At 42.9% G+C, this 20205-nt stretch overlaps 1 protein-coding gene and 1 long non-coding RNA gene across 11 annotated transcripts in view; one reads left to right on the top strand and one right to left on the bottom strand.

Moving 5' to 3' along the window:
• Nucleotides 1–20205, bottom strand: part of DAB2IP (DAB2 interacting protein) — a 1276993-nt gene that overhangs the window by 832007 nt on the left and 424781 nt on the right. For 2 of the 10 annotated variants that reach the window (XM_069241669.1, XM_069241672.1), the window contains exon 1: nt 2396–2746. The exons of 6 other annotated variants lie outside the window; for them this stretch is intronic. In XM_069241669.1, coding sequence (XP_069097770.1) covers nt 2396–2516 — 121 coding nt within the window. In that variant the 5' untranslated portion in view covers nt 2517–2746. Of the gene's footprint in view, nt 1–2395; nt 2747–20205 lie in introns of those variants that run through there. 2 more of the 10 variants (XM_069241665.1, XM_069241666.1) reach the window with 1 other exon arrangement.
• Nucleotides 1–20205, top strand: part of LOC138301327 (uncharacterized) — a 321141-nt gene that overhangs the window by 46438 nt on the left and 254498 nt on the right. The window lies entirely within an intron of this gene.

Raw genomic sequence — 20205 nt, 5'->3', positions numbered from 1 at the left:
GACGCCCAGAGGAAAGCGGTGGGACACCGCATGGAGAATACTCCCTGCATATTGCGGCCATTTATTTTCTGCACTGACAACACAAACTCCTACTTTGGGAGATTGTTTTTACAATTCCCAAAAATGTGCTGAACGGGCACTTTAAACATGGCGCTCACTCAGCAAAACTACAGCGCTGTGAGTGTAGCCACCACAGGGGCGACTCTCTTCACAGCACAAGGATACCCACCATTCAGACAATGATCCATAAATAGTGAAGACTGTCCTCCACCGGGGGGCAGAGGCCATGGCCTTCGACCCTCTGACAGACCGACCATCCATGCCTGAATGACTTTTATACTGAACCTCTTAATTCTCATTTCACGCCTCTTGAACTGAGGTTAAGGCAGATACCCACCCTTTCATTTTAGATCAGCCGCCCGTAAAGTTACACACAGCACTTGCAGTCAGTATGCTGCAAAGAATACAGTGATCAATAATTCAAGTAAAAGCTATGTATTGACTTTTGGCATTATATTGTATAAGTGCCCCTAGCATCTAGAGGGTCTTATATTGTAGGATGTACATCCCTGACTCCAGTGATGGATTCAATGCCAAGAGCTGTTTAAATTTTAACCAGTGCTATTTCTTGCATTAATGTATTCAGGACAGCTGTTTACACATGTATTACGAGTTTACAAACCTAAGGTATTGCTGCTTCTGATGCAAACCAAATGTGTCTCCTATATTTCAACAAAGACAGCTGGTAGAATATGAGGTCAACTGGGAGTCCATTGCTAGGCCCAAGATGGTTATACATGAGAATATTATTAGTAAATAGATCCTTTGACACAAATATCATGCTCTAAATATTGTTCACAAAAATACCGCCCACTGGGTTTCCAATTGCTGCTATTTCCCTCAACATGAGACGTTTTTATAACTATTAAGATCATATATTTCTATGAGGCAATGTTTTGCTTATGATATGCTGGCCCTGTACGGGCTACTGGTGGCTGGAGCAAATCTGGGCTGAGGGACTTTTCCCACGGCTTTACCCTGAACCCATCAGATGCTTTGGCCCAGGTTTCATTTCCCAGAGAGAGTACAAAATGCTGGTGAAATAAGATGGATTGCCATCAATTACAATTCCCGCCGCCTCTGTTATTTCACTACTGCAGAATCACCAATACTGGGGGTACCAGTAATTCCATTCATATTGAATAAGGGCAATCACGAGATTTCATGGTTTAATATTTGGGAAAGGGTATTTCCCGTAGCATTTCACACAGAGATTAATTTCTGTATGAAACACCACCACCTAATGCTCCAGTCATCCTGGTAACTCCTGGAAGTGGGCCTACTAGAACTAAGTGGCCACTTGTAATTGAAGCCATAGTTTCCCATAGAACTGATAAGTGCTGTTGAATTATCTTTTTTGGTGATATGGATCAGAGGTTAATCCATCTGCTCAAGAACCAAAGTGTCATCTTCATATAACTAGGCCAGACGAAATTCAAATTACACTGGCATAATTTGAGTAGTTTTTTAGAATTTCCTGTTACTTTTGTTACAGGAAATTCCTGAAATTATTTCATTTCACTAATTACACTCTATTGCGGAAAAATGTACCACAAATGCGAATACACAAGAACAAAAGAATGCAATTGCTTGTTGTTTGTGGTGCTTTTGTGTAAATGCAAACTTACATAAAAAATTGACACAAGGGCATATTTTGTTTTAGAATATATGGCGAAATTACACATTTGTAGTTCATGTAATTTTGCTATAATTTCAAAAAATTACACAGATCCGAATTATGCAAATTTTGCACACCCCTTAATATAATTGGATTGAAATCAACCACGCTGACTCGACCTTTCAACTCTGAGAATCCCAGTCAGTGTATTTAGACTTCTGGGTTACACAGCACACAGCGTGCTATAAGCAGCCTCCCCTAATGATTTTCATACATCACACGGACGAGTCTCAAACAGGGCGAAATGGGCGTGTGATTCTTAGCCATCTTTGTGAGACATCAATAACAGGTTGAGAAACTCACCTTAAGGACCATCTAAGAGTTTGCCAGAATGAATAAAACCAAAAACTCTGTGAAAATGTGAGTGCCTACAAGTTCAGCTCACGCTAAGATTCTGGGTGAAACCGTTTTTAAAAAGTGCTGGCATGGGGTGCTGGGCATGGGTTCTGCAGATTGGTTTAATTTCACCAGCACTTAAAAGAACCAATAAATGTACCTATACAGCGTGCTTCGTGAAACAAGGTGCGTCTAGGAGCTATACAGAGCGCATATGGCCTAGAAAGTTGAACAATCGTGTCAGGGTGTTAGTCAAAAGAGTACATCGAGAGGTGCCCGCGCTGCCCTGGATTAGTGGGAGGGTGTAGTGACAATACTTACCCCTGCTCGCCGGCCTGTTACGGCTCCGAGACCTGCTTCGCTGACGCCGCAGCCGCGACCTGCCCAGCAGTCTGTAGTAGTAGGAAGGTCTACCGGAACTTTTCCTGCCGGTGACAGACATCCTTGCAGTCCCCTCTGTCTCAGTCTGCCGCTTCCAAGGGGCTCAGTGCGCAACAGGCGTATCTTCTCATAGACAAACGCCCCGGGGTTGCTTTGCGCAGAAAACTTGCGCGAGAAGACGAAACTCTGCGCAAGTAACCAAGGCTAGCAGGCGAAGGCGGCTCTCATCCCTGCGCAGCCAGCAGGACCCAAGGATCTCGGCGAGCTCGGGCCGGATGGCTGGCAGAGGACAAATCTTCCCAGGAGATATGGTGTTTCTGGTCTGAGTGGAAAAAGAGCCTGCTTTCGATAGACTGTCGCCAGAGCTACAAAAAAAAGTTCGGATGAGGAACAAACTTTGGCCTGGATCTGGGAACGGGGACATCCACTCCACGGCCGTTTCCTGGAATAGTTCTCTCCTGGACGCTGTCAGCTCGCAGGGCGCACATGCTGACTGCGCTGAAGTGAACGTGTGAAAAGTTTCAGAAGTTTGTTCAAAGATTACAGTGGGGCTGGGCGTGTACCACACCGTGCAGGCTCCCAGCGCTGCGTTGGTCCCGGAGAAAATAGCTTCCGTGAGGCAGGGTACCTTTTACGTAACAAGCAAATAATATACAGATGTCCCACAGTCCGGTCCCCTTTTACCCTTCCCGGAGTATCCCGTGAGTAGGTCCATTTAAAAGCACTAACGTGCAACCCACAAGCCCCACTCAAAAAACCTGTCTCTTATACCGCGCTCCGTTCCTTTTAAATCACATACATACATCTATGAAACCGATTTTAACTTTCAGGTCTGAGGCAGATGTACCAAACTTATGTAGAATTACTAAAGGGGCTCGTGCAGTGCGCGACACGCGAACTAACAGGCCCCGCCCACAGCACGAATCAGGAGAGAGGGAAGCGTTAGTTAGACGTGGGCTGAGCACAAGCCCGCGGGCCTTTCCCTCCTTGCCTCTTGCTAAAGAACACAATTAGACCAATGCCAAAGTAGGATTTGCTCGATGCCATCTCTGATGCCGCGGGGTGGTTATTAAAATGATTACTAGCGGTATAACGTTAGCACCGATTAGCTCCGTGGAGTGGATGGGTGTGTGTGCTAGGTAGGCGCTCTCTCGTGCACAGCTCAGGCCTTGTTGCTGCTCAGAAGGAACCTGGCACCAGCAGCATGCTGCTGACTTTCATCCTTGGAACTTTGAAGCTCTTGACTCTCATGCCGTTGACTCTTATGCCGTTGACTCTTATGCCGTTGACTCTCATGCCGTTGACTCTCATGCTGTTGACTTTCATTAACTCTAATGCCATTGACTTTCATTCTGTTCATTCTCATGCTGTTGACTTTCATGCTGTTGCCTCTCATGCTAACTCTCATGCCATTAACTTTCATGCTGTTGACTCTCATGCCATTGAGTCCCATGCTGTTGACTCTCGTGGCGTTGACTTTCATGGCTTAGACTCTCATGCTGTTGCCTGTTATGAGGTTGACTATAATGCTGTTGACTTTCATGGTGTTAACTCTTATGCTGTTCCCTCTCATGCTGTTGAATTTCATGCTGTTGACTCTCATGCTGGTAGTGCTTTTTGTGGTCTTGCCAAAGGCGGCTCCACATGTCTGTTGCAGACAACATTATTTACGATGCTCCATAGAGACAACCCTTGCTCATGGTCAGATGGATTTCTTGTTAATTAAGTTCCCTAGTTTTTGCTGGAGGCTTTACTCCTTGTTCTGTGATAGTTTCTCCCCTGAAGCATATCTCCTTCAAGTTTTCTTTTCTTTGGCTTTGGTGTCCCCTTTCACTTCTGATGTCATGGATCCGTATTCTTTATTTTCTCTGTAGTGTTACCTGGCGGTCTGGTTGATGTAATAGATGTCCTCTCCTACCCTCTCCTAATGCAGTGTGGCAGCTGCCATATGCGGCCGTGGTGATCACCTGGGTGTTGTCCCTCACATGGTGGACGGCGCTATTGGCTTTGCCTTGATAAACAGATCATCCTCGAAACACGTGTCGGCGGTAGCAGCAGAAATATTGCATTACAGAAAGATGATCACTGTGGACTCTAAGAGTTGTGAATAAAGTATATTTTGCGAATATAAATGCATTATGTGGGATTTGTGACTATGAACTGTTACGGAGTAATATTTTTTTCCATTAAATGTGATTCTGCAAAGAAATAGATTTTTTTTCTTACAAAACTCGTGTTACTGTATGTGTTGCAAACATACCCTGGTGCTGAAGATGCACGGGTAATAGATACAGAAATGTAGTTTTGCTGCCTTTGTTACATTGATTCTTGTTTTTGTTTATTATTTAAAGCAGGCCCCACCCACAAAGAGAAATGTTCTGCTTTCAGGAATAAAAGTTGGTATTCAGTGAATGGCATTGGAGGTAATATCCACTGCCCCCCTGGACCACTCTCTGCTCCCCTCGACCCCACACATTCAAAAGCTGGAAGTTGTCCACATGAAAGTTTCCACTTTGCAAAAGAGATATCATTCCCTCTATGCAGGTAGTATAAGATCAAAGATTTCCGATTGCAACTTGAATTATGGTTGCAAACCATGCATGAAGCCTAGAATGATTTATTCCTAGAATACCCCTTTTCTGCCTCCCCCTTACCAAATCTCAATTAGTCGCCAATGGCATTTTGTGAGTCAGAAAGTTAATATTATAGAATACCACATTTACAGAATACCAGTATTGAGTCTGCAGTGAGAGGGTGTTCAAGTTGCCACAGTACACCAGGGGCTGCTTAGTGAGACTAGAGCTGGGTCGAGAAAGCCAGTAGTGGCTTCATGTGGGTGCCTTTTTAAACTACTGTTACAGGGTTGCTAAGATGCCACCTAACACGCTGAATCGGTAATTCGCCCAACTTTCAACCTAGAAGCGAATCCCAAGTCGAGTTTCTAGCTACTGCATTTCAGTCTCTACAAATTGATCAGTCAGCTTTAGATATACTGCTCCTTACGCAATCAGCCCTTAAAATGGTTATAAAGAAACAGACTAGATTCATTTCTATGACAAAAGACTTGGCCAAATTGGCTAGTTCTCCGGTGGTGGCAGCCGTAATACCATCCTATGACCCTGGGGCGGCTCCTCGGCAATGGCGGAGTAGCGTTGTCCCACTGGCTAACAGCCAGCAGGAGAAAAACAAAACAATGCTTGAAAATCGTTGATTTTTGTGCTGCTGGCTCAGCAAGCATGTGAAGGGAGGGGCGGGGCTGAGCCACGGGAGGTGGGATGAGGAATTGTGTGCACTAAGTGCGCATGTGTGTTTGGACGGCCTAAGATGGCCGTCCAAACACACATGCGCACTTATGTTTCTCCAGCCCGGCTGTCTATACAGCTGGGCTGGAGAAACTGCACAGGCCCCAGAGTTGTATCTGAGTGGCAGTCCGAGCTGCTCAGACCAATCCTGATGCTCCTTTCATGCTAGCTTGAGCATGAAAGCAGTGCTAGGATTGCTAGGTAGCCTGTTCTGTGAATGCTGGGACACCAGAACTGCCAAAAGGACAAGCGAGGCGGCAGGAGAGGACAACAGTGGCGACAAACGGTAAGTCTTTCTTTTTTTAAATTTATTTTCCCCCCGTCATCCACCCGACCCTCACCTTGATATTTGCCGCAGCCGCCGCTGCCGTGACCCCCATCCTTATCCGCTGACTGAGCAGCCGTATCTAAAGTGTGTGATTGTGAATGTCTGCCTGTCTCGAATCATGGCTGCATGGTTGATGGTCCTTAAGATGAAAGACACTAACCCAATATGGCACTTCCTTTCCATGATTACCAATTGTAGACTTTTTGGGTACAAATCTGAACAGTTTAGCCAACTACTCTGTTGCTCTATGGCACTGAGGAATGCAAGTTGCACTTTGGTTAAACCTCTGTTTTTTAAGCCATGGTATAGGAGTTTGTGTTCAAACCAGGAACTTGGTTTGTACATTGAAAGAACCGACTGACTTAGCTAGATTTGGAAAATTCATCCAGCTACTGCCAAAACTGTTGCATAACAGCCCCAAAGATGGCTACACTTTGTTGTACTTATGTTTACACTACATCCAACTTAGTTTTTTTTCCTGAGGAAACAAGTGATTGCTGGCCAGTACTTAAAACAGAGTCTCTTTGCATACGCTACTTTAATGTACGAGACTTTGCTCGCCTGACTGGCTTATTTGTATTTGCTCTCAAAATTGAGTTATTATATACAATAGAGTCCCTTTGCTCATGGTACTTTAATGTATGAGAACTGGTCTGTTTCTCATGCTTGTTTGTACTTGCTCCTAAAATAGAGTCACCATCCACGATGGAGTCCTTTTGCAAATGCCACTTTAATGTATGAGACTCTGCTAGTTGAAATTCTTTCTTTTTATGTGTTTTTTTGGGACTTTTGCATAGCTTTCGATGTTGTGTGTTTTACATTACATTTAGCTTATAATTATTTGGAATTGATGTGTCTTTTCAGATGATTCTGAGAGCGTATGGTGACTTTGGTTCAGCAATCTAATTTGAGGCCTCTCATTAGCAGTCACCTTAATGGAGGAAATCTGCTTATTGGATTCCCTTTTTTTAGTGTTTAGCCTCCTTTTGGTGAGACAACGGTATATTGATGATATGTTCTAGTATTTCTCATTTATTTTTCATTGCCTTAGTTTTAAAATTTTGTTTACTGTGTCTCTGCTACATATGATTTCTGCTATCTTGATATTTTTGGATTCCCTGTAAATTTTTACCTTTTGAAGATCTTCTTTTGTAAACATTTTAATTAATCATACAATAAATGCTTACCTACTATATTGATTCTGGAATGTTTATGGTTACCTAGTTGGATAATTTAATCATTTTAATCTTTAATCAAAACATGCTATGATTCATCGATCAGGTATGCTGGTCCAATAGGTCTATAGCAATGGCGTCCTCTCGACCAAACAATGTCAAAACTTATAATTACTCCAAAGAAAATAAGCACGCTGATGTGCTACACTATTGGCAGATGTATGCTTTACAAATGCTAGATAACATAACAATTTTCAATATTAAGGTCTGAAAACTATCCACATGCACAATTTAAAGTATGTACATTGATGGCATGTAGTTTGCCTGCATTATTTCGGTAGCTAGAGGGACTGGGAAGGTTGGTCTGCCATTCTCTGCTGCCTCTCGTGGGGTCATGTTTGTGCTGTCTTCAGCGGTGACCTGGTTTTTGGGATGTGTGTAACTGTACCTTGCAGTACAGCATATACTGTAGCATATATAGTACAATATGAATTATACTTAGTTTACAAATCGTAGTCCGGGATCATGGGTCTGAGGTGCTTGAGGTCAGTTTAATGGTGATTGCTGATCGAGGAAATGAAAATACAGATCATTATTTCTGATATGTGCAGAAAAAACACCCCTACTCTGACCACATAGAGTACAAATAGTCATATACTCTGGGAGAAGAAACAGACTTTGATTACTTTGCCTTTGGGATATAAGGTTTTCAACCCAAAGCACGTTTCATAATTTAATATTTCTACCTTTATTGGCTTCTAGTGATGCATAGTTGCTGTGACCAAGCAGGATATCCACCTGGGGCAAAAAAGTCATGCAAGTGTAATGTTGCAGATTACTGCAAAACGCAGGGGGTCAAAAAGTGATTGAAGCGTACAGGTTCATCATCTGATTGGTTAGATCAATACTTTTGCTTCACAGAGGTGAATGCCAGCTGTGTGGCTGTCACTCTGGATACAATTGTAGAAGCACTGTAGATTATAAAATGATACCCGTGGTAGCCTCATCTTCAAGAAGCAGGCTGGACCATTCTGTGCCTTCCAACTGAATGTCCAACATGGAGCACGAGGTTGGATCAGGACCATGTTTCAAGATGATTCTAAATGATGCCGTGAAGGTTCATTGTCCATAAACGTATCTCATGTAGGCAGCCTGAAAATATAGCATGGATCCGGCACTCATGGTCCAGTGTTGCTCATACCTGGAGTTTAGTTATAGAAAGTCCTCAAATTGCCTCCAGGTTTGCGTTTCTTCAAATTGGGTAAATGACATGCTTTCACGGGGTAAGTATATGCCTAAAGACACCTACACTATAGTGTTCAAATGTTCATATAACTTCTTGGGCTGTATAAGATCTCTCTCATTGCTCAGCACTGGTGTAGAATGGGTCTGTACCTGTCTTTTTCCATGTAAAGCACACATATTAACTCAAAAATTCAGCTGACAGAAGATTTCGGCAACACGAAGAGGCAATTCTTGCCCTGTGTTTCTGGACTTTGCCCAAACTCACAGCTCAGAGACCAGGGCCCTGGTGTGCTATGTAGGTAACATCTACAGGGGGTCACTCCTGGTGATTCTGTCCAGTTTTCGTAAAGTAATTGGTGCCGGTGCCCAAAGCTCTGCTCAGAAGCTTGAGGTGGTGCAATTAAATGCAGGAGCTCAGAATACCACGGCTGCATAGAGGTAAATCCACTGCATATCTCTCAAGTTCATTACCAGACACTGACTGCTCCTTTACCTCACTTTTGCTGGTTCCAGCTTCCTCTCTATGTGACGTTTTTTCTGTCTCTCTCTTCCTCCGTTTTCCGCTTTGTGTATTTTTCCCTCTCTTGTTCTCTGTAAATGTCCGAAATGGAAAAATAATTGCCGGACCCTAAAAATGAGTGCTGGTGGCGCCCTCCAGAAACCTCCGGTTCAAATTAAGCACGGACTCTGTCACTTTCCCCAGCGCTCCCATAGGCTATACACACCAGGCACGGGGAGGCTTCAAGAGGGGGGAAGAGAGGAATGGACAGGGAAGATAGTGAGAAAGTGATCAGAGAGGGAGAGAAGATGAGAGACAGAATGGTTGAAGGGAAGGCAAGGGATTGTGATAGGAGATGAAGGGAGCTGGGCTCTCTGAACATTTTTGCCAGGCCTGCTTTGGTTCCCCAGTTTGGCCCCGAGAGGCATCGGGTAGAAGGGGGCTACTGGTGGACCAGCCACACCATATTATTCTTCCCTACCAAATCCATGTGGGTAACGCACATCATCCAAACCCCATGCACTGTCCTAGAGCTCCGCCCCTCCCCAGCCTTTGTGCCAGCCCTCACCTCCTCGCCCACCATACTTTTACTCCTCGCCCACCATACTTGTGGGTTCATAGTTGTTGTCTAGACTCAGATGTCCTCCCTATCCTGTAGCCGAAAAGCAGTTCAGCTGTGCTGGTTCCAGGAGGAAATATTTTGCAACAGAGCAATCAGATGAAGACACTTCACTGAAGCCAAGTTTTCCAGTTTTCCCAACTCCTTGGCCAGCTGCTGGACAAGCTCACACTTTGCATTACATTTTGAAACAGGTTTGCCTGACCTCGGGATTTTCAGCTGACGTCATATGAAACTCTGCAACGGGAAAGAAGAACGAGTGGGGAATCGCACTTCAAAGGAAGATTGGTGGAGAATGACTAAACTCATAGGCTGGAGAGGTAGGGTGCAGCTGCACCCCCAAGATAAACTTGCTGAAGTTGCAAAGGCGAATGAGCGATAAAGTTAAGTTTATCTTGTCACATTTGCTATCAGGTCAAAGACAGAGGTCAAATATCAGGCCATGCCTTCTGACAAATTGCTGCTTCTGTTTTTTAACACAAAGACTGGTGATTACTTCTCTTTCTCTGACTGCAAAGTGACAGGATTTTGTAAAGTGAACTATGTGAGGTCAGGGAGTGTAAAAGGAAAGGCTGTAGGATGTCATTTTTTGTAACACACCATAAAATACCACAAATGAAGTGTGCTAATATTTCAAGGAAACCCAAATGAAGTGCCTTTTTGTGATTCTGAAGCCTGATTTTAATAGGATCACACCAAATCAAGACACTTTACTATGTGATGACACATATTGCCTGAAACCTGATACCCACACGTTATTGCTTGTGCACGATATGTTAGTTTTACCAGTAAAACTGCAAGCCTGTGCAAATGTAGTGCTCATTTCAGTGGCAAATGTGCTGTCTGCAAGTGACAGTGTGCTACCACACCACGCTTTACTGATATGCTTGTGACAGTGTGCTTCAAAATGCAACACGAGCTAATTACTGCACCCTTACAACTCTTGTTGGCTAGGGCTCATTTCTTACACTTGTTCTTTGTAAGATGCTTGAAATTTTCACAATCCCTATCAGTAAATTAACATTGATGGCATCACCCTCACTCTGCAAATTGTTCATGCACCACTGTTTAAACTCTGTTGGGAAAAAATACAGCAATTAAACATTATGGCCCTCATTACGACTTCGGTGGTCTTGTAAAAAGACTGCCAAAGCCACGGGAACCAACATACCGCCAGTGGTGGCGGTATGCTTGGCCCCCTATTATGACTTTTCCACTGGGCCAGCGGACGGAAACAGCGTTTCCGTCCGCTGGCCCAGTGGAAAATTCACATCAACATTGGAGCTGGCTCGTAATCGAGCCAGCGGCAATGTTGATGTGCAGCGGGTGCAGCAGCACCCGTCGCGCATTTCACTGCCCGCAATTCGGCAGTGAGATGTGCGATGGGGCTGTGCCTGGGGGCCCCTGCTCTGCCCATGCCAAGTGCATGGGCAGTGCAGGGGCCCTCAGGGGCACCCCAAGTACTCCCTGGTGTGTACCGCCATGGACAGGCTGGCGGTTTGCAGCGCTGCCCTGGAGGATTATATTCAGCTGGGCGGTATCCTGGCAGGTATGACCGTGTCAAATGCGCCACGGTCATAATACGCTGGCGGACCACCGCCAGCCTGTTGGCGGTATTACCGCCAGTGTTCCGCCGACCGCCAGGGTCATAATGAGGGCCTATGTTTCCTGCTTCATGTTAAACAGGACAGCAATGTTTTGAGCAGAAACAACGCCCATCCATTCTACATGCTTGATGTCAGTAAATAAAGTTTTTTAGAAACTAATGAGAGATACTGATCAGAAAGGGTGGACTGGCCTATGAGTAGAGCCAGGGAAATCATGACACAGAAAAGGACCCCATTATGAGGTTAGGTTCACAAACCTATAATGCAAGAAAAATCCAATCGTGCCGCATAACGTGTCAAACCCCGCAGTGGGTTGTTTCGTGATTTTCTCATTTTGAAAACTATCTGTGCAAAGTTGCGCTTCATTTGTAGCACTTTAAAACAAGAATGCAGCAGTCAGCAACTGAAAGGTGATCAGAGTCGATAGTTTGTTTCTCTGTACGCTTTGATCTATATAAGGGCGAGGAAAAGGGCTGTCTGTACCCATACCTTGGAGAAATGGGCGCATGAAATGAAAAGTTAAAGAACAGCCGAGGAATGCAGTTGCATAAGTGGTAGCCTGGGGATGTGAACATTTCTCAATCTTGTGGAATCGACTTTGCTGGTGTTAGACAATTAGGGAACATGAGTCAGTTTGTGCATAGTGACGAGTGGGCTGAGAAAGACATTAATTGCAGGGCTCTGTGTCTCAAGCATTAGGATCTGCGTAGGTCTGCAAGAATCATGATGCCTTGCAACGTCACAAATGTATTTTAAGAAGCTTTCACCTGTTGCAAAGTGTAAGGCTGACGAAAAGACAAGCAGCAAAGAAGAGGCCATACGCACCAGAGGGGTTGTACCTGCTGCTGCGCAGTGCACCACTCTACAACCACAGTGTCATTTTAGGGATACGTGGAGCCCCAGGCAAGACATTTTTTTGGGCCTCTTGTTCTCAGCAACTTTTAATTTTATTACCTATCCTTACAAGCCTGCAAAATACCCAACAATAATACAATTTTCTTTTTTTTTTTTTTTCAATAAATGTTTATTTTATACTTGAAAAAAGTACACACAGTAACGGTACAATGCATTATAATATATCCATACAATATACTTTTAAACATAGTATATAGTATGTTATTTAGTGGGAAGACCGATATTTGACAATTATCCAAATTCTAATTTATTGCTGAGAGAAGAAAAAAAGGAAGAGCAATACAAATATATTTAAAAGTTTCGCTTAAAATAACTGAAATATGCCGTCTCCAGGATCTAAAAATCCTTAAAACTACACGGGGTAGAGAAACAGTCAGAGGGGCAGAGGCAGGAAGAGGGAGGGTCTTACAGAGACATCACTAAAAGTAAGAGTAACTGAGAAATGTCACTCTACCATGGAACCCCTCAGAAGGTAGGGGCCCTGGGCAATTCCCCACTTGGGGTGTTTCCTAAAGTGTGACCTCCATGGCGGAGGCCCAGCTCTGGGACATCTGTCATCAAGAGAAGGAAAGAAGGCAGCTGGCCTGATGTGTCCCATCACCGGATGTACCATGTGCCATCCAGCTAAATGGGATACTCTTTAGGGAGGTGGAAAGGTTCACCACATGTGAAGATGCCAAGTTTTGTCTTTCTTCACAAGTGATAAACCTGTCCAACTTCACCGTTTATGAGGCCATAATTCAAAATTTGCATCCCTGGAGACTCCTATTGGAATGACAAAGCTTGGCAAGCACTATCAACAGATACAGAGCTAGGAGTGACAATATAGAGCTAGACATATAGGGCCAGCAGTGACAGTAAGGAGCTAGACATATAGGGCTAGGAGTGACAGTAAGGAGCTAGACATATAGGGCTAGGAGTGACAGTAAGGAGCTAGACATATAGGGCTAGGAGTGACAGTAAGGAGCTAGACATATAGGGCTAGGATTGACAATATAGAGCTAGACATATAGGGCTAGGAGTGACAGTAAGGAGCTAGACATATAGAGCTAGGAGTGACAATAGAGCTAGACATATAGGGCTAGGAGTGACAGTAGGGAGCTAGACATATAGGGCTAGGACTGACAGTAAGGAGCTAGACATATAGGGCTAGGAGTGACAGTAGGGAACTAGACATATAGGGCTAGGAGTGACAGTAAGGAGCTAGACATATAGAGCTAGGAGTGACAATAAGGAGCTAGACATATAGAGCTAGGAGTGACAATATAGAGCTAGACATATAGGGCTAGGAGTGACAGTAAGGAGCTAGACATATAGGGCTAGGAGTGACAGTAAGGAGCTTGACATATAGGGCTAGGAGTGACAGTAAGAAGCTAGACATATAGGGCTAGGAGTGACAGTAAGGAGCTAGACATATAGAGCTAGGAGTGACAATATAGAGATAGACATAGAGGGCCAGGAGTGACAGTATGGAACTAGATATATAGAGCTAGGAGTGACAATAAAGGAGCATGGATGACTATAAGGACTCAATTAGTTTGGTCAGAATCTTCAGATTTATGTCGCCCAAAACTTCTCTGCTGGCAGTTCTTGCCAGTTGCGCAGTAACAATGGTTTAAGGCAGTGGTTCCCAACCTTTTGACTTCTGTGGACCCCCACTTTATCATTACTGGAACCCAGGGACCCCCACAGAATATTGGAATCTGGGGACCCCCCAGTGAGTCATTACTGAAAGCTGGAGACCTAATCTGTTAATATTATTTAATTTTTAAGCAGTTGCGAACCCCCTGAGAAGGGTTCAAGGAGCACTCGGGGTCCCTGGACCACAGGTTGGGAACCACTGGTTTAAGGTGATGATAATCACTGGCATTGCAAAATATTTATATAGCCTCTACAAAGCAGTTTGAAGGCCCCTGGTGCGAGTCCTTGCCTGTTTTTGTCTTCCAATTTGGCACTTATATTTTTCCTGCTATCAGAGCAGGATGGCAAGTACCTGAGTACATATAATGAATGCGGATGGGTTGTATGAACCTTACAGAACTGATTTGGGCCGTCCTGAGACTCGTGTGTAATGATGATGGACTCTGCTACTCCAGTTAGAAAAGGATGCACTAAAAATTCCCCATTTAATGTCAAGACCGGAAGCTCCTTTGCCATCTTTCTTGTCGTGTAACTTAATAGCAGCCAGTTACAAAGTATGGGACAGAAAACACATAGAATACTAAAGAATCTACAAAACTCATCTTGCTTTGGTGCTGAACTACCACGTAAGTAACCTAGATGTATCATTAGTAGTTTACATATAGATCCCACCAAAGTCCAAAACTTCTTCTTTCTTGCTGCTGGCAGTCAGTTGAGTACTCATTCACTACTCAGTAAATGCGTTCAAATTTGTGCTGTGTTATTCTAGGTTACTGTTTACTTTTAAGGCATGTGTTACTAGAGTTTCCTATCAGTCAGAGCAATGCATTAAGCAACAGAGTTGGTGTCTATATAAACCATTTCATATACTTTTACAGTGATTACCTTATTTCTTAAGTTTTGTTGGCTACATTTATGATATTTTTGTTGGAACCCACCAAGACAGCAATGCTGTTTTTAAGGGTTTAGTTCCATGAGGACAGCTGCATATGGCGTGAATGCACACCATCTGTTCTAGCATGCTCTGCATTTGATACCGGCTTCCACTCCACTCCTTACATGTCTGAAAGCTCAGAAGAGTGTATTTCTCGCTACAAATTCAGATCCAGTTCTTGGAGTTTTCAACTCCACCTTCACAACTGTGAACAAAAGCAAGCTCAATTTTCTAAAACTTCAATTTTACACCGACTAAGTATGAATGTATATAGTATCTGCGTATCACGACTCTCACCAATAGGCGGCAAAACAAGGATATGGTCAAAGACAAGCGTAAAGTCAACAAGTGATAGAAGAGGTAACTGGGTTGTGGGCGGTTAATAAATTGTGACATAGAGTTTTTTAAACAGGCAAGTGTTCAATTCTTTCCTAAATTGGAGCAGAGGTTGGGTGGTCCTGATGGATACCAGGAATGTTGGTCAAGATCCTGGGTACATGGACGGCAAGAGCCTGTTGTCTTATTTCTTTTTTACAGTTCTTAGATTACAGTGTGATGATGTCCTGGATGTAGGTGTATTGAGAAGCGCCAGAGATTGTGAGTTAATCTGCAAGATAAGCAGAGAGGCTGGTCGTGATGGCTTTGTGTATGATGCAACGGGTTCTGAAGTTGGCATAGGCTGGAAAGGGGAGACAATATCGTTCCATCAGGATTGGGGTGAGGTGATCATATTTCTTCAGGCACTGCATGAGATGTGTTGCGGCATATAGGATGCCCTTAAGGGATGCCAGTGTGCAGTCTGGGAGGCCAGGTAGTAGGGCACTACTTCCATCAACAAGAGTATGAGGGTTTTGACAGCAGTTCTGAAGTCACCTACTGAAAGAAAAGGATTATTTTTGTTTTTGCACTATCCCCCTTCAGGGTCAAGTTGTTGTTTAGGTTGAATCCAAGTGACTTGGGATTTGGTGAAAGTTTGGGTTCAAAGCCGTCAGGGCTCATAGTATTGAGCCAGAGTTGTACTGTTTCCTGATTATTGTAATTATTGTTTATTGTAAGATTTCTGTCTTGGCTGCGTTGAACTTCATGTAGAGGCTAGTCATCTGGTTCTGGATAATTTGAGTGCAGTGCTTGAGGCATTGGATGTCTGTAGCACAGGAGATTTTCAAACAGAGTGGTGTATCATTGGGATATTGGTGAATCTTCATGCTGCCATCTGTGAGCTGAGCACCAAGGCATTCGTGTAGAGGGTGAAGATGAAAGGAGACAGTTTGGAATCCTGGGGACTCCACATCTAGGTAGGGATCCTTTGGGACGAAGAGGTGCCCATGTGAACAAATTACTGTTGCTATAGAAAGGTAGGAGTGGGATAAATGAAGGTTGCTGGTGAATACTGTTCAAGGCACCAGGGTATGTATAAGGATGGGATGCTCAACTGTGTCGCAGACAGCCAAGATGCCCAGTAAAATCAGGAGGAAAGGGTCTGTTCATTCATGATCAAGCGGACATCATCTCTGATGAGTAAAGTCTCTGTGCTGCAGGGTGATCTAAAGCAACACTGGTAGCCTTGCAAGAGATAGTTAAAGTTGACGCAGTATTGGAGCTGAACACAAATTGCTTTTTCAATGATCATGCCAATGAATAGTAGGTGAGTGATGAGCCAGTAGCTGGTGAGATCATCATAGTCTAGAGTAGAGCTCTTTAGGAGTGGGAGAAATTGGCCTGTCTTGAGATCTCCTGGGAAGATGCCTTGAGTGACGGTGGCATTGGCAGTGGTGGGAAGGGTTGAGATAGCAACCCCAGACAGAGGTTTCATGTAGGCCCCTGTCTTCATAAGAAGTGGCTTTGAAGGAGTGGAGTATGTCAGTGACTTTGAATTGGAAAAGGTGATTGAATCTATTGTTTTTATTACATTGCATTGCCTCAGTAAACCACAGTTATACATTTTTAAGTATGGCTGAACATGTAAATAATGAGAAGGAAATGGATGCCAGTGAAGAGATATTGAGGAACAATTTTAGACAATGTATTAGTACCTCTCTGACATCTGCATTCAATGGATCTATGGTAGCAATAATAAAGGGTATTAGCAATAGTTTTGAGGACTTAATAAGGTCCGAGACGGAGTCTGGTGGTGGAATCAAACATTTTTCATGAGATAAGAGTGTGGCAAAAAGTCCTGAATCATATTTTGTGGTTTTCCTTTTCATCCAGTATCTAGGAGAAGTACAGAATGTTTACATATTGAACAACAGGGGGCAATAGATAAAGCAAGTGCATCTACTGCCAATATTTCTGACAGTGTCAGACTTAGATTTAAGGCTGATTAATCCCATTTTGATTTTGAAAGTGCACTAAGCAAAAAAACCACCCTCAGTGACGTAGAACACAACAACAAATGAAAGAGAAAACAATCTGATGTTTGTGTTGATCTGTCCGATTATGCTTCAGATTTGGTAATGTACTCATCAGATTTTGATTAAGATATTCACAATGCCTGAGACCTCAACTGGTTTGTTTATAATAGAAATAAGGTTAAAAGACTTTCAAGTTTTCTCAAAAGAAAAGGGCAATGCTCCTGAACAAGAAACAAGAAAAGAGATTTATGAACTTTCATAGGAACCACTTTTTGACCCATCATTACTATACCACCCACCATCTACTGACTGGTCCACCAATCCCTATGTGGAACAATGTATTGAAATCGGAGTTTGTCAAGGTTTGATCATCAGAAATAAAATGAAATCGGAACATCCTCATCCGATCATTATTCAGCCAGGTTATCACTACCACTTTCATGGATCCGAAACTCTTAACTTTCTTTTCAAAATATAACTTGGACCCCAGAAACATGATTGTCAGAGCCTGGTCAACCTTCCAGGACAAATTGTTGGACACAATGGTGCCATACACCTGAATGGTGACTAGATGGCTGCACAAGTAAAAAAAAAGTTCAAATTGCTTTGGGAAAAGTATTTGGACAACAAATGTTTGCAAAAACTGACAAAAGAAAGAGGGGTTCTGCCAGTCGGTTTCAGTTCAATCATTCCAGGCTCCAGTTCTCGTATCACAAAGTAATTAATACTATCAAAGATAAACCTTCTTCCAGAAAGGTGAAAATGTGTCAGGGTCCAATTCAGAGGTGAAACCAGAATTTTAACGAACAATAAGTGGACAGCCTATCCCTACTGATTTGAGGGACTGAATAACTTGGTTTTTGCACACATGGTGACTGATAACATCAGATTCATTAATCTTACAAACTATTACATACTTTCAAATAAAATTCTTCTTTGCCAGTAACTCCAGAAATGAAAGATGTTTTATTATCAAAAGGGGCCATCCAAGTAAACCACTTTGGGGTTCTTAAGCAATCTCTCTACAGTGAAGAAAAAGAACAAGAAAGTGTGTCCTGTAATCAATGCACAACAACTCGATCAGTTTGCTCTTTCCATAGGAACACTATTCCCCATCTCAGAGATTGCTACAACCTCTAACCTGAATGGTCTGAATAGATTTAAAGGATGTCTACCTCTCAGTTCCAATCTATCTTCCATCCTGCAAATCCCTACAATTTTATTGGCACAAAATATTTACACTGAGTCCCCCTTTTGACTATTACCCTCGCCTTAGGTTTTCCCCAAGCTCCTGATACCAGTCATCACATATTGCAGATCTCAAGGCATTCATCTTCTAATTTACTTAGATGACAGCCTAGTCTTATCCCAAAATAAGGAAATTCTCATTTTTCATATCTCTTTAGGAAAGACTGGGGTTTGCATCAAAGAATTTCTTGGGTTTCAAGTGAGCTCGCCACCTTACTCTCAATAACTTCCAAAGACAAAATTAAACATTATTAAAAAACAATTGTCTCTCATAATATCTTATTTTCAAATATATTTACACTTTGTGGCAAGAGATGAGGGTTTTCTCATGCCCTTGAAACAGGCAATATTTCCAGGTTTCTTTCATAACCGAGCACTCCAAAGACTAAAAGTAATCTAAGAAAATATCTAGGTTACTCTGACATAATTCCTTTATATAAGGATACCAAAGAGGTAGCAAACGGAAAACTACAGCACCTTCATGCTTGGAATGCAAGGTAAGTCTTCAATAACACTCCATATCTTCTATTAAAGTCTGACACAAGTTTTCAAGCTGAGGGACTCACTGTGGCCAATTCTCGGCTGGTGGCTGATGATATTGGAGTGAGTCTTTAATGCACACAAGTCATTTAGAACTGCTTGAAGGCTCCTTTGTAATTCAGTGGTTCACAAAAAGCAAGCTAATTTTTCAGTTCATCTCAGAATGGACAACTTTGCCTCAGTGATATATATCAATCTCGAACTATCAGGTCAAAACGCCTAGCAAATCTTGCAAAACAATGATGGGAAGACCGCCTTCAACATCACATATTGGAAAGAGCACATTATATTCCAGGTCAATTAAATACAAAAGGCGGACTGATACTCTTGTCAACTCAGGAATTTCAGTGCCTGGCAAATGCACATTACAGTTTTTCACTACTTGTAGAGTTTTGGGAGTCCATTCTCAATAGACATTTTTGCTTCCAGACTGAACCCCAACTTCCCTAACTACAACTGTAGGCAAGATATTCAATGGCTCTAGCAACAGATATTTTTTCGATACTTGTAATAAAGGACTTCAATATGTCTTTCTTCCATTCCTTATGAACGTTACGCCTTTTGAAAATCAGTAGGGAGCTATCAAGATTATTAATGATCACACCGTTCTGGCCAGCTCAGATTTTGTTTCCAGATTTGCTTCAAATGTCAATAGAGGTCCCACTTCTGTTACCAACAGCTCTGCAGGACCGCCCGGGTCTTTATCACAATACGATTCTGCCAGGAAACCTTCCGCTCATTTCCTAGAAAGACTTTGGTCTTATTGGTCTTGTCCAGAGCTTTCATCAAACATTGTTGAATTCATCAATGAAGCCTGGGCTTCAGCAACTTCCAGAGCCTACAAATCAACTTGATCCTCTTGGACTCACTAGTGCATGAAGTCAAATTCCATATCAGCACCAATAGCTACCATTGCCAACTTCTTAGGCAACCTGGATTGTTCAGGTAAGTCATTTAGGACTATAAGCGTACCTAGATCTGCAACTTCATTACATCACAGCTATCACAGGGAAACTATTTGGTGAACATCTTCCAGTATCAAAACTACTTCATAGAATAAAGCTGAGCATACATACAACAGTTAAATATTCTTGAATATGGGATGTAAAATTAGATCTCCTTTAGTTTGTTTCATGGTCCAAATAGCTTTTTTTCTCTAAAGGCTTTGTCTGTCAAATTAACAGTACTATTATGCTTGATCATATGTAAAGGGTTTTCTGATGGAAGCATTTGGATCTTCCGACAAGGGGATTTACTTTCTCTCTTGTGTTTTCTCCTCAATCTCCAGAAGAACAAAATCTTCACTTTTGCAGTGGAGTATCCGGTTTTCCTAGATCACCCAT

Source organism: Pleurodeles waltl, chromosome 6 (genome assembly GCF_031143425.1).
Source record: "Pleurodeles waltl isolate 20211129_DDA chromosome 6, aPleWal1.hap1.20221129, whole genome shotgun sequence".
Taxonomy (NCBI): domain Eukaryota; kingdom Metazoa; phylum Chordata; class Amphibia; order Caudata; family Salamandridae; genus Pleurodeles; species Pleurodeles waltl.
This window is presented reverse-complemented; position numbering and strand designations above follow the sequence as displayed.